Below are 10,637 nucleotides of genomic sequence, written 5' to 3' on the forward strand. Positions count from 1 at the left end.
GGGACAGACCCTTACGAGGCCCCGTAGGACAGTCCCTCGCAAACTCAGCGTCTTATTGGTGGCGGAAGAAATGGGCGGGTCTACTAAGAAACCCGAGGAAGAGGGCGGCGGCGTTCGTGGTGACTGAACGAAGCCTGGTGACAGGATGGTGAGCACTGTGGCGTCGGCGACCCGGGTTGGGCGAGGATACTCCGGCGTCGGGGACGAAGACGCTCTGGGAGGCTCGGGCGGGCGCGGCCAAGGCGCGAGCTTGGGGAAACCGCGGAGGAGGGAGGGGGAAGATCGCGACTGGCAAGGGTGCGGCCCGGCCTGGCTCGCCCCTCGCCCCTGCGGCCAGAGGGCGTGCGTGGAAGACCCAGTCTCTCGTCCTGTCACGAGATCGGCTCTCTGTGGCCGGGAGAGGCCTCGGGCCGTCCGTTTGGCCGGACGTCTTCCTGCTTCTTCGGGGCTTGCTGGGGACAGCCGGCCCCGGTGCAGAACGAGAAGTAGCAGCTGCATTTGCCACTCCGGGCGGGGACCCGGAAAGGGACTGCTTGTCAGCTGTGGCTGCTGCGACCCCTTAGAGCGAACGCATGGGGATCGTTTGAAGTCTGAGATGTGCGTGTTATTTGCAGAGCTTTAGCTTCCCCAGTCTGCATCAAGCCTTTGCTCCCGATAGATTGCTGCCCCTGCGACCTTGCTCTATGAAACCTGGGGAGCAGACACGTCCATGTAATCAGACTTTTAAAAGACACCCTGTGCTCTCCAAAGTTTGTAGAGGGCGGTTGAGCTTTGCTGTTTGTGCTGAGGAACGTTAAAGTGAAGGTACCTCTCTGACTGATGGGCACACGTTGCGTTTTTAGAGATTATTCTTCAAACGACCTTTGAAAAGGTGGTTTATAAGTGTTCCAAAGAGGTGTGCTTAAATTCACCCGATTTTCGCTTCTAAACAGACTCCAGTTTAAGGCAGAGTAGTTAATTTATGGCAGTTTTGAGATACTTCCAGGGATAAGAATTAGCTGCCATGATCCATGTTTCTGAAGTCTTTTTGAGAGGTGAACACTTAGGTTTAAGGGTCACTACTATTCATCACGTTTCTTTTAAAAATTTATTTCTTTTTAATTTTTGTGTATGTGTGTGTGTCTCCGTGAGTTTATGTGCACCACCCAAGTACAGGTACCATTGGAAGCCAGAGGGCTTGGGATCCCAGAACTGAAGATACAATTGTGAGATGCCATGTGGGTGCTGGTAACCAAATCCGGGACCTCTGCAAGATCAGCAAGTGCTTTTAACTGCTGGGCCATCTCTTGACGCCTAAGTCAGGTTATTACGATATGGCACCCAAGCTGGCCTGGAATTCACAGAGATCTGCCTGCCTCTGTCTTCCAAGTGCTGGAACCAAATGAGTGTTCCACCACACTGAGTGTGTGTTGGTTTTTATTGTCGTGATCTTTCTTGGCATTTTCATCATATGTATTCACGTTAATAATGTCCTCTATAGCAAAAACTTCCCCTGGAGAATGGGTTTTTACTACTAAAACCTCAAACATTAAAAAAAAGATAAAATAAAATAAATAGATAAAACCAATGTATTCCAGAGACAGCAAGACCCCAGGAACCAGAAAAGGATAGCCTTAACCTATTCCCAATGAAGTCTTCAAATTATAAATATCTAATCTTACAAAGAGTAAACTGAATGAAAATTAAGGGACAGGAGTCGACGTGGAAAGCAAGGTTAGAAAATGTAGAACGACATTGGCAGGGCAGGTTTGCTGTGCTTGTCCTCTCCTGAGAGATGAAGTGAGTACTTTTGGAATTGTTTTCAGCACAGATGATTTTTAACATTTCCTTTCATAACATTCAGAAATCATTAACAAATTTTGCATATTTGGTATGTTTTTTTCTTTTAACATTGGTCGTGTTTCACCCTTTTTTTTTCATTCCCGTCTGCAATCAACTTCTTCATCCCACTAAGGCTGGGCACAGAGTAAGTTTCTTTTCTATGCTCCTACTAACAATGGTGGTTGGGTAGCTGATAACTGATCTCTCAAGTAGGAAGTGACCCAATCCCCATGCTTCCTTTAGGTTGTTTCTTTATATGAATGTAACAAGACAGCCATTTCCAGACCCTTGGCTACCTCTCATGTTTGTCTAACTTTATCTATCACCGTGGAGTTTAGGCAGGGGCACTTGTGACATGTGTCATGTATTTCTCCTAACTTGGTCATCAGTAGAAACCATAGGACTCTGTCCTACTGTGGATCTTTGACAGTTCCTGTGTGGCCATTTATCCAATGACAGTTTTCACATATTAATAGTCAAGGAGATGGATGGCACCTCATAGAATTGGTGTCTTCAGTCATAATACAATACTGTGTCTCACTAATGCTCTTTCTGGTATTCAGTTCATTTTTTTAGTCCCAGAGATAAACACTCTCTTATGAGTTCCAAGTTTTTTTCTTTTAGTATAGAAAATGTTTTCCAGCATGTCACAGTAACTGTTCATTAATCCAAATATGAAGGGACCCCTCTACAGTGTTCTATGTCAAGGTGCTTGTTACTGATTGAAGGTAGATCCTTTGTAGTCAGTTTAGTTTCAAACATTTTCCCCAGTGTGTGATTGTTCTGTGACCACTGGCTGCTGCAGCTCCCTGTGTTGGGAACAGTTCCTCTTATTTATAGTCCTTTTGACTTTGTTGCCAGATAATCAAGCGTGCTCTAATAATTGTAATCATTCTTACTGGACATATTCTGGGTTTTGATTGATCTTAAATTTTAATTAATTTCTTAAAATTTGGTTATTTTATGTGTGTGCTTTATCTGTATGTCTTTCTGCACTACCTGTGTGCCTGGTACCCTCCAAGGCTAGAAGAGGGAATCAGATCCCCTGGAACTGGAGTTACAGTTGTGAGCTGCTGTGTGCTGGGAATCAGACCTAGATCATCTGGAAGAGCTGTCAGTGCTCTTAACCACTGAACCATCTCTTCAGCTGCCAAATTAATTATTTTAAGTCAATTTTAAAATTATGGTGGCCAGGCCAGGTGGTGGTGACAGTCGCCATTAATCCTAGCACTTGGCAAAAAACAAAAACAACAAAACAATTATGGTGGTAAAAGTTTTATCTTATTAAACATGTAATGCTTTCTTTGAAACTGTTGAGGGATAAGCATGCCTTGAAAAGCAGAGTATGAGCACTGGTGAGTGGAACATGGTACAGGGAAGATCCTGTAAGTGTGCTTATACTAACCAGCACGGGAAATCTTTCTGTTACTCTCAAGGGGGCATGCGTTATCTTTAAATGAACTTTTTTTTCCTTTGCTTTTCTTTTGGAGTGGTGGGGAGGTTGACACAGGATTTCTCTGTGTAAAAGCTCTTGCTGTCCTTGAGCTCACTTTGTAGATCAAGCTGGCCTCGAACCCAGAGATCCGCCTACCTCTGCGGGCCTCCTGAGTGCTGGGATTAAAGGCGAGCACCACCACCGCACAGCTTTAAATGGACTTTTAAACAATAATGTCAGTTTATTTTGTTCACTCTTGAAATTTTTAATCTAAAATTTCATGGGATTGTCCCTCCCCCTTTTTTGGACAGGATTTCACTATGTATCTTTGGCTGGTCTGGAGCTTGCTATGTAGACCAGGCTGGCCCTGAATTCACAGAAATCTGCCTGCTTATTCTTCCTTGGTGCTGGGATTAAAGGAGCGTGCCACCATGCCTGTTTTAAGGCTTGGCTTTTTTTTTTTTTGTTTGTTTGTTTTTTTTTTTTTTTTGTTTTTTCGAGACAGGGTTTCTCTGTGGCTTTGGAGCCTGTCCTGGAACTTGCTCTTGTAGACCAGGCTGGCCTCAAACTCACAGAGATCCGCCTGCCTCTGCCTCCCGAGTGCTGGGATTAAAGGCGTGCGCCACCACAGCCCGGCTAGGCTTGGCTTTTTAATTCTTTGACATTTCAGAGCAAATTTTATTTTTGTCATCTGAGACTGTGGCACTCTAAGGTACTCCCTGCTGATCTCACTACTCAGTATCTGCCTTCTTGTCTTACTCTCTAATGCACATAATGATTGTAAAGTGTTTTTTTTTTTAAGTTTACAAACTATACTGAGGGAGTGGAAGAAGCAGTTTTATCCAGGTAATAGAAATATGACAGTGGGGATTTCTAGGGAAAGAAAGTGAAGATAGCAAAACATAAATAAGAAGCACATATGCATCTATTGAGACTCTAAAGTATTAGGCCTTTGTGCCCTGTAACATACTGCTAAGAATTTGAAATAGCAAAATCAGTTAATTTTGGCTAATGTTCTCCAAAGAGTTCTTTTTTTTGAGCTGAGAACCAAACCCAGGGCTTTGCACTTGCTAGGCAAACATTCTACCACTGAACGAAATTCCCAACCCCTCCAAAGAGTTCTTAGCACAAACTATAAAATTAACTTTTTCCCTAATTTTTTATATTTATATACATACATACATATATATGTATGTATATGTATGTATGTATTTTGTGTGTGTGATAGTTTCCTTTGCAGTATTGGCTGGCTTAGAACTGGAATTTGCATGCCATGTAGCCCAGATTAGTCTTGAACTAGCAGTCCTCCTGTCTTAGCCTCCTGAATGCTGGATTTAGAAGCATAAACCTCCATACTCTGTATTCATTCCTCTCTCTCTCTCTCTCTCTCTCTCTCTCTCTCTCTCTCTCTCTCTCTCTCTCTCTCTCTCTCTCTCCTCCCTCCCTCCCACTCTCTTTCCTTTCCTTCTCCCTCCCTTCTTTCTCCTTTTGAGACAAGGTCTCACTGTATTATTTTAGGCTGCCCTGGAGCTTACTTTGTAGACCAGGTTGTCCTCAAACTCACAGACATCCGCTTGCCTCTGCCTCCTGAGGGTTAAGATTAAAGGGCATGTGCCACTCCTGCCCAGCCATATTACCAAAACTGTTTTGTCTGCATGTATCTAATCACACCAGCTAGTGCAATACTTGAAAAGCTCAGAAGAGAGTGTCGGATCCACTAGAGCTGGAATTAAATGGTTCAGCTGTCTTGTGGGTGCTGGGAATTGAACCTGGGACCTCAGCAAGAACAATCAGTGCTCTTAACATCTAAGCCATCTCTCTAGGGTCATATTTCATTTCTGATAATTACCTTTAATAGTGATTTTGCAATTAAATAGGTTTATATTATAGTTGCAGATAGGATTACTGTGTCATTCTTCAAAACTATCAAATGCTGTAGATTCTAGCAGTTCAGTTTGCAGTGTCTATCTTATTCAATGTAATTTATAGGTTTCTAAATCAATCTTTTTTACTTTTTCTGAGACAGTATCTCTGTGCGTGGCTGTGGCTGACCTAGAACTCACTATGTAGACTATGCAGGTCTTGAACTTGCAGTGGTCTCTTGCCTTTGCTCCCCTCCCCAGTGTTGGGTTACAGGTGTCTCACATCTGGCTAGTGGATCATTTTAGAAAACTTGATTTTATTATATTTTTTATTGGTTAAATAAAATAACACAACTTTGGATAGCCAAGATAAGATTAGCTTAGAACAGATATGGTACCACAGGCTAGGAACCGCATCAGTAACGCTCGCTCTGCTGGGTTCTTGGACTCTCTGCCAAGTCTAAAGGGGTAGTCATGGGAGGATCGTGTTGTCTGCATCACATCTAACGCTGTGTTTGTTCCACTCCGACACCTGAAAGTTGGTGTTGGTGTTAGGAGATCTGCACATTCCACACCGGTGCAACAGCCTGCCGGCTAAATTCAAAAAACTCCTGGTGCCAGGAAAAATCCAGCACATTCTCTGCACTGGGAACCTTTGCACCAAGGAGAGCTATGACTATCTCAAGACTCTGGCTGGTGACGTCCACATCGTCAGAGGAGACTTCGATGAGGTGCCATTTTCCTTTCTCTCCCATCTGTACCCCTTTCTTGCTGTTTTGTATAAACTTTATTATTTAGGCTTGAGTTTTTCTGTGGTTGCCCCACCACCACCACTTTGAAAAGTTACCCTTGGGCCTAGACATGTTTGGTGGTTGAACACCTCTCTAAGCATACACGATGCCTGGGTTCAATCCTCAACAGCACAATTTTTTGTCACCCAAATAAAAATTAGAGGTGAACTATCCATTAGTTTGCAGCCAGTGTTCTGAATTTAGGCATTCTCAGATTTGGGGACATTTGTACATATATAATGAGATACTAGTGGTGAGAACCAGGTGTAAACAGCAAATTCATTTTTGTTTCTTATTTTTTAATTTGTTTTTCAAGACATGATTTCTCTGGCTTTGGAGCCTGTCCTGGAACTCACTTGGTAGACCAGGTTGTCCTCGAACTCAAAGAGATCCGCCTGTCTCTGCCTTTTTGGAGTGCTGGGATTAAAGGCATGCATTACCACTGCCTGGCTACATTGCTACATACTATATACGCATAGCCTAAAGATACAAATAAATTTCTGGTCATGTGGGGCTCTAAAAGACCCTGTTTGGAAGGGGAATAAAATTAAAGAGTTGTTATGCAGCACTCGGGAGGCAGAGGCAGGCGGATCTCTGTGAGTTCGAGGCCAGCCTGGTCTACAAGAGCTAGTTCCAGGAAAGGCTTCAAAAAGCGACAGAGAAATCCCGTCTCAAACAAACAAACAAACAAAACAAAAAAACAAACATAGGGTCCTGAGTTCAATTCCCAGCAACCACCTGGTGACTCGCAACCATCCATAATGAGATCTGGTGGACTCTTCTGGTCTGCAGGAATACATGCAGACAGAACACTGCATACATAATAAATAAATCTTTTTTAAAAAATTGGGTATTGTAAGTATTAAAGCCTGGATATAATTTAAATAAATCCCAGTTTATAAGTTATATGCCTTAAGTTGTGAAAATTACAAGTTTGGGGATAATTACTCTCTAAATTTTTTATTACAATATTTGTACATGCATGTAAGTAGTACTTGTGTGACAGTCAAAGGACAACAACTTGTGAAGTCAGTTCCCTCTTTCTACCATGTGGGATCCAAGGATAGAATCCAGGCTGGGGGGGAAGCATCTTTACTTGCTGAGACATTTCACCAGCCCAGGAATAGTTATTCTTTACAGCACACCCTAAAGAACCCATATTCTATAAAAATTAACTCAATAAAGCAGTTGCTTGGAAGCTTCCAATTGACATTGGCTGAATTGGGTTTTATACACATTGCAGTATTACAGGCTGAGGAGAAACTTTTTATAAATGTATTTGTTGTAGGTCTGAAGATATCTATATGGTTGAATATTTAAACAAATTGAATAAGTTTCATCCTATCAGAAATGTGTATTTTCCTTGTGTCTTTTTTTATATTAGAATCTGAATTACCCAGAACAGAAGGTTGTGACTGTGGGGCAGTTCAAGATCGGTCTGATCCATGGACACCAAGTTATTCCATGGGGAGACATGGCTAGCTTGGCCCTGCTGCAGAGGCAGTTTGATGTGGACATTCTTATCTCAGGACACACACACAAATTTGAAGCATTTGAGCATGAAAATAAATTCTACATTAACCCAGGTTCCGCCACTGGGGCATATAATGCCTTGGAAACGTAAGTACCACAACTTAGCATTTAGTGCTTTAGAAAAAGTAGTAATTGCATGACGTTCATAAAGAGAAATACAACATTTAAATAAGAGCCTGTGTGGTTCTTTTAATTCCAACACTCTGGAGGCAGAAGCAGGTAGATCTCTTTGAGTTCAAGGCCAGCCAGGGCTACATAGTGAGACCCTATGTAAAAAACACACAATAAACAGGTAAAAAAAAATTTTGTTTTGCTTTTGTTTTTCGTGACAGGGTTTTTCCCTATGTAGCTTTAGAGCCTGTCCTGGAACTTGCTCTGTAGATCAGGCTGGCCTTGAACTCACAGAGATCCTCTTGCCTCTACCTCCTGAGTGCTTGGATTAAAGGCGTGTGCCACCATGACCCAGCAAACAGGTAAATGTCAGCAACCCCTTTTTATTATTATTTTTCTTTCTTTTTTGAGACAGAGTTTCTCTGTGTAGCCTTGGCTGCCCTGGAACTCACTTTGTAGACCAGGCTGGCTTCAAACATACAGAGATCCACCTGCCTCTGCCTCCCTGAGTGCACCACCCCCATTCTGTTACCGGTGTTCCTTTCAGTGTGAAGGTAACAATCAGATTTTTCCTGGAGTTCAATACCTTGAATTGAAATTTACAGTGCTATTGCTTTAGTACAAAACACTAACACAGTTTATTTCTTTTCCAGAAATATTATCCCGTCATTTGTCCTGATGGATATCCAGGCTTCTACAGTGGTCACTTACGTCTATCAGCTTATTGGAGATGATGTGAAAGTAGAACGAATTGAATACAAAAAATCTTAAAGCTAGGCTTGTCTTGATCATTTTCTGTTTTTCCCATTCTCTTGTTCACATGAGTTAATTAAACACTTCAGAGGCACGCAGTTGTGTCACTTCTATAATATTTTGCACTGAAAGGCATCCCCTGTTTAGAACACAGTTCCTCTAAGATTCTTGTAAACTATAAGAATATTCTTAGCTTGCAGTATATGGTTTCTATGAAAAGAAGTCACCATACAGTACATGGCCATTTAAGAAAAATTTATCTTTGTAAATATCTTCCTAGTTGGTATTTGGACTTCATTACAAAACTAGTGCATGAAGAGAAAGAATCCAGAATTTCTGTGTATGTTTTCTCTTCTTTAGTAATAAATGTTTACCTTCCATTTAGACTTTCTTGGAAACCTGTTTTTAATTTAAAAACTACAGACTTAAAATCCCAGTAATCAAGAGACAGAGGCTCTTAAGACTTGATACCACACAGTAAAGGCGGCTTACACCTTTAATCCCTGAACTTGAAAGGCAGAAGCAGGAGGATCTCTGAGTTCAGGGCTAGCCCAGTTTATAAAGTGAGTTCCAGGACAGCCAGAGCTACATAGGGAAACACTGTCTCTAAAACAAAACAAACACAATGTAAAAAATGAGATATCAAATGCAACCGCAGGTGTGTTAGAGTGAAAGGGGTGCACAGCTACAGGTGTGTTAGAGAGTGAAGGGGTGCACAGCTACAGATGTATTAGAGAGTGAAGGGGTGCACAGCTACAGATGTGTTAGAAGGGGTGCACAGCTACAGATGTGTTAGAGTGAAGGGGTGCACAGCTACAGATGTGTTAGAGTGAAGGGGTGCACAGCTACAGATGTGTTAGAGAGTGAAGGGGTGCACAGCTACAGATGTATTAGAGAGTGAAGGGGTGCACAGCTACAGATGTATTAGAGAGTGAAGGGGTGCACAGCTACAGATGTGTTAGAGTGAAGGGGTGCACAGCTACAGATGTTTTAGAGTGAAGGGGTGCACAGCTAAAGGTGTGTTAGAGTGCAGTGTGCACACTACAGATGTGTTAGAGTGCAGGGGTGCACAGCTACAGATGTGTTAGAGAGAAGGCGAGCCCAGCTACAGAATTGTTAGAGTGCAGGGGTGCACAGCTACAGATGGGTTAGAAGGAGAGCACAGCTATAGATGTGTTAGAGAGAAGGGGTGCACAGCTACAGATGTGTTAGAGTGCAGGGGTGCACAGCCACAGATGTGTTAGAGTGCAGGGGTGCACAGCTACAGGTATCTTAAGAGTAGTAGTTCTCAACTTGTAGGTTTTTCCTTTTGGGGGTCAAATGACTCTTTCACAGGGGACACCTGAGAGATACCATCAGCAAATAGATATTTACACTTCATAACAGTAGCAAAATTCTATTTTGAGTTATGAGGTAGCAATGAAAATAATGTTATGGTTGGGGTTCTCACAGCATGAAGAACTGTATGAAGGGGTCTCAGCATTAGAAAGGTTGAGAACCACTGTGTTAGAGTAAAGGTATGTGGTGGCACATGCCTATAGTTCTCTTCAGGAGGACTAGGCAGGATGGTGTCAAAACATGAGACCTGCTTCATAGCTTATGAACACTACACCATGCTGACAATAAATCAGCAGTGATTCTTTTTTTTTTTTTTTTTTCAAGACAGGGTTTCTCTGTAGCTTTGGAGCCTGTCCTGGAACTAGCTCTTGTAGACCAGGCTGTCCTTGAACTCACAAATATCCGCCTGCCTCTGCCTCTGCCTCTGCCTCTGCCTCCGAGTGCTGGGATTAAAGGCGTGCGCCACCACTGCCTGGCCATAGTGATTCTTAAGTCCTCCTGCTGCTAATGTGTTTATCTGTTTATAACAATAATTTCTTCTTTTTGAGGAGGTTTCACTATGTAGCCCTGGCTTGCGTGGAATTCAAAGTGTAGACCAGGTTAGCTTGGAACTCAAAGAAACCCGTCTTTCTTCTCAAGTGCTAGGATTAAATATATATGCCAACATGCTTGTCTTATCCATAGGTTTATAATTTATATTTAATAGCAAATATTGAGTACCTGCTTTACAAGTTACGACCTACACGTGCTAGTCTGTGTAAATATTTATTGGTTTTCCTACTTTAACCAAGAAAAATCTTACATAATATTCAACTATTACTATTTTGGAACTGATTATAAGCTGAAAGAACAAATAATATATTTGCCAGATTGAAAGAAAAATCATATCAGGCACGGTGGCACTCAGGAGGCAGAGGGCAGGTGGATCTCCGTTCAAGGCCAGCCTGGTCTGAGGAATGAGTTCTAGGACGGCCAGGGCTACATAGAGAAACC

At 42.4% G+C, this 10,637-nt stretch overlaps 1 protein-coding gene across 2 annotated transcripts; it reads left to right on the top strand.

The window, feature by feature from the left end:
* Window positions 1-29: 29 nt before the first annotated feature.
* Window positions 30-8,690, top strand: Vps29 (VPS29 retromer complex component). 2 transcript variants are annotated; one of them, XM_038345993.2, is made up of 5 exons: window positions 84-148; window positions 1,955-1,966; window positions 5,658-5,849; window positions 7,294-7,529; window positions 8,207-8,690. In XM_038345993.2, the coding sequence occupies exons 1-5, from the start codon at window positions 146-148 to the stop codon at window positions 8,322-8,324; spliced, it is 561 nt and encodes a 186-aa protein (XP_038201921.1). In that variant the 5' UTR covers window positions 84-145; the 3' UTR covers window positions 8,325-8,690. The 2 variants fall into 2 exon arrangements, with proteins under 2 accessions (XP_038201922.1, XP_038201921.1); XM_038345994.2 differs by lacking the exon at window positions 1,955-1,966 and having other exon boundaries at window positions 30-148.
* Window positions 8,691-10,637: the final 1,947 nt, after the last annotated feature.

The sequence above is a fragment of the Arvicola amphibius genome, chromosome 10, assembly GCF_903992535.2.
Source record: "Arvicola amphibius chromosome 10, mArvAmp1.2, whole genome shotgun sequence".
In the NCBI taxonomy this organism is placed as follows: domain Eukaryota; kingdom Metazoa; phylum Chordata; class Mammalia; order Rodentia; family Cricetidae; genus Arvicola; species Arvicola amphibius.

What these genes read in the sequence shown, in the direction of transcription:
- Vps29 (XM_038345993.2), top strand. An exon ending in TCAGAGGAGACTTCGATGAG is followed by an intron (nt 5,850 to 7,293) that starts GTGCCATTTTCC and finishes TTTTTATATTAG; the next exon opens with AATCTGAATTACCCAGAACA. An exon ending in GCATATAATGCCTTGGAAAC is followed by an intron (nt 7,530 to 8,206) that starts GTAAGTACCACA and finishes TTTCTTTTCCAG; the next exon opens with AAATATTATCCCGTCATTTG.